The sequence below is a fragment of the Wasmannia auropunctata genome, unplaced genomic scaffold, assembly GCF_000956235.1.
Source record: "Wasmannia auropunctata unplaced genomic scaffold, wasmannia.A_1.0 LD335975.1, whole genome shotgun sequence".
NCBI classification, from domain to species: Eukaryota; Metazoa; Arthropoda; class Insecta; order Hymenoptera; family Formicidae; genus Wasmannia; species Wasmannia auropunctata.
This window is the reverse complement of record NW_012026915.1, coordinates 29,733-31,578: the sequence shown is the minus strand read 5'-3', so window position 1 is coordinate 31,578 and position 1,846 is coordinate 29,733. Positions and strand designations below refer to the sequence as shown.

General features: G+C 40.1%; 1 protein-coding gene across 1 annotated transcript in view; it reads right to left on the bottom strand.

Moving 5' to 3' along the window:
- LOC105454801 (serine/threonine-protein phosphatase 6 regulatory ankyrin repeat subunit C-like) overlaps positions 1 to 1,846 on the bottom strand; it is a 30,130-nt gene that overhangs the window by 13,214 nt on the left and 15,070 nt on the right. Inside the window, 3 exon segments of the mRNA XM_011697688.1 lie at positions 5 to 346; positions 537 to 857; positions 1,216 to 1,599. Of these exon segments, the coding sequence (XP_011695990.1) occupies positions 5 to 346; positions 537 to 857; positions 1,216 to 1,599 (1,047 nt within the window).

The window sequence follows — 1,846 nt, the reverse complement described above, 5'->3', positions numbered from 1 at the left end:
TTTCCGTAGCTGACATGCGACTGATCATCTCCGTCAGAACCTCGTTGTTGCCGGCGAGTGCACAGTGGTGGAACGCTGATTCCTGAGTCTGTCTGGTCTGCAATGAGACGTCCGCGCCGCTCTCAAGAAGGACGTGAATGATGGCGCGATCATTGCGTGGAGTTTCGACTTCCGAGGATTCGATTAGGGCTACGTAATGGAGCGCACTAGCACCTTCGTTAGTCTGACTATTCACATAGGCGGTCGCCACCTCTGACCCTTTCCTTTCTTTTACAAATTCTATCAAATGTCGGACGACGTCAGCTCTGCAACTCCTGCAGGCTAAATGCAAAGGTGTTTCTCCTTTCTGAGGAAAATAGAAGGCTCAGTATAAATAGAAATAATTTAACATCCATTGTTTTGAGAAAATTATTATATATTATCATTTGTTAAAATTATATTGAAAAAATAACGTTTAATTTGTTTAATTATATTACAATATTATATAAAGTTGTGTTTTTATAAATTATATCTTATTTCTGGCTTTGTCGACGTACTTTTGATTTAAACATCGGGTCACCATCATTGTCGAGGAGTAAAAGGAATGTCGCTAAATTCCCATGGCTGGCTGCCACATGCACGGGCGTTTGACCGTCGTTGATTGGTAGATTGGGATTTGCTCCAGATTGCAATAACATCAGAGCGCATTCGTCGCCATCAGCCACTTTAGCAGCTATGTGAAGTGGAGTCTCGCGAAGTTTTCCACCTCTCATGTTTACTTTTGCGCCGTATCCCAAAAGGGTTTCCACGACAGCTGGTTTGACACTTTCCACAGCTATATGGAGTGCCGTATAGTTATCGTTAGTTATCGCGTCCACCTAAGTACATAAAGAATAAGCGGTTTCCATACAATGAAATTTAGTAATTGGAGATACGTAGAAAATATCTTAAATTGAAAACCAAATTTCTTGATACTTGATTTCACCTCTCTGTGTGTGTGTATGTGTGTGATAAATATTTTCAGAAAATAAAAATATGGTATTTTCAAAGTAAATATATAAAAAAAATATATGAATATATAAAGATTGAATTTAATATATGCAAAATATTCATAAGCAAAATAATTAATTTTGACTTTGTCAAAGTATTTATAACCGAGAAGTTATGCATGCGATGTCATATGATATACCCTCAATCGTGTGATAGTATTTTCTACATCGCTGACAGATCATTTACCTTCTCTCCTCGTTGCAGCAAAGTGTTGATAATATCCACATGACCGTATCCTGCAGCCGTATGAATGGATCTGGCACCATGTTTATTTGGCATGTGCAGATACAGGCCCTTCTTCAAGAGCATAGTGATACATTCCGAGTGACCGTTCAGCGATGCTATGTGCATCAGAGTGGAGCCGTCTTTCGTCCTTTTGAAGATATTTGATTTGAATTTATCGACCAGCAGCTCGATAATGGTAGCATGACCGTTCTCCGCGGCCAAGTGCATCGGCGTACGATCTTGGTGATCGGTGATCGAGGCAGAGGCTCTGACATCGTAAAGACATTTCACTAAAGTTTTGTCACCTTCGGCGCTCGCTATGTGTAACGCAGTTTGCCCATCACTCTGAAATACGTATAGAATTATATACGTATTACGTCTTACGTATATCTCTCGATAATATTGCATGTTATAAGGTTTGTTTAACCTTCAAATGGTACATGAGTGCGAATTCGCACCGCGAAAATTTTCGAATTGCTGGCATTTGCACAGAGACATCAGTCGCGACTTATCCCCATTACGTTAAAATGCCCGGAATCTTAGGTGTCATGTTCGAACATGAACAATCTCAGTCTCGTGCAGATTGATGAGA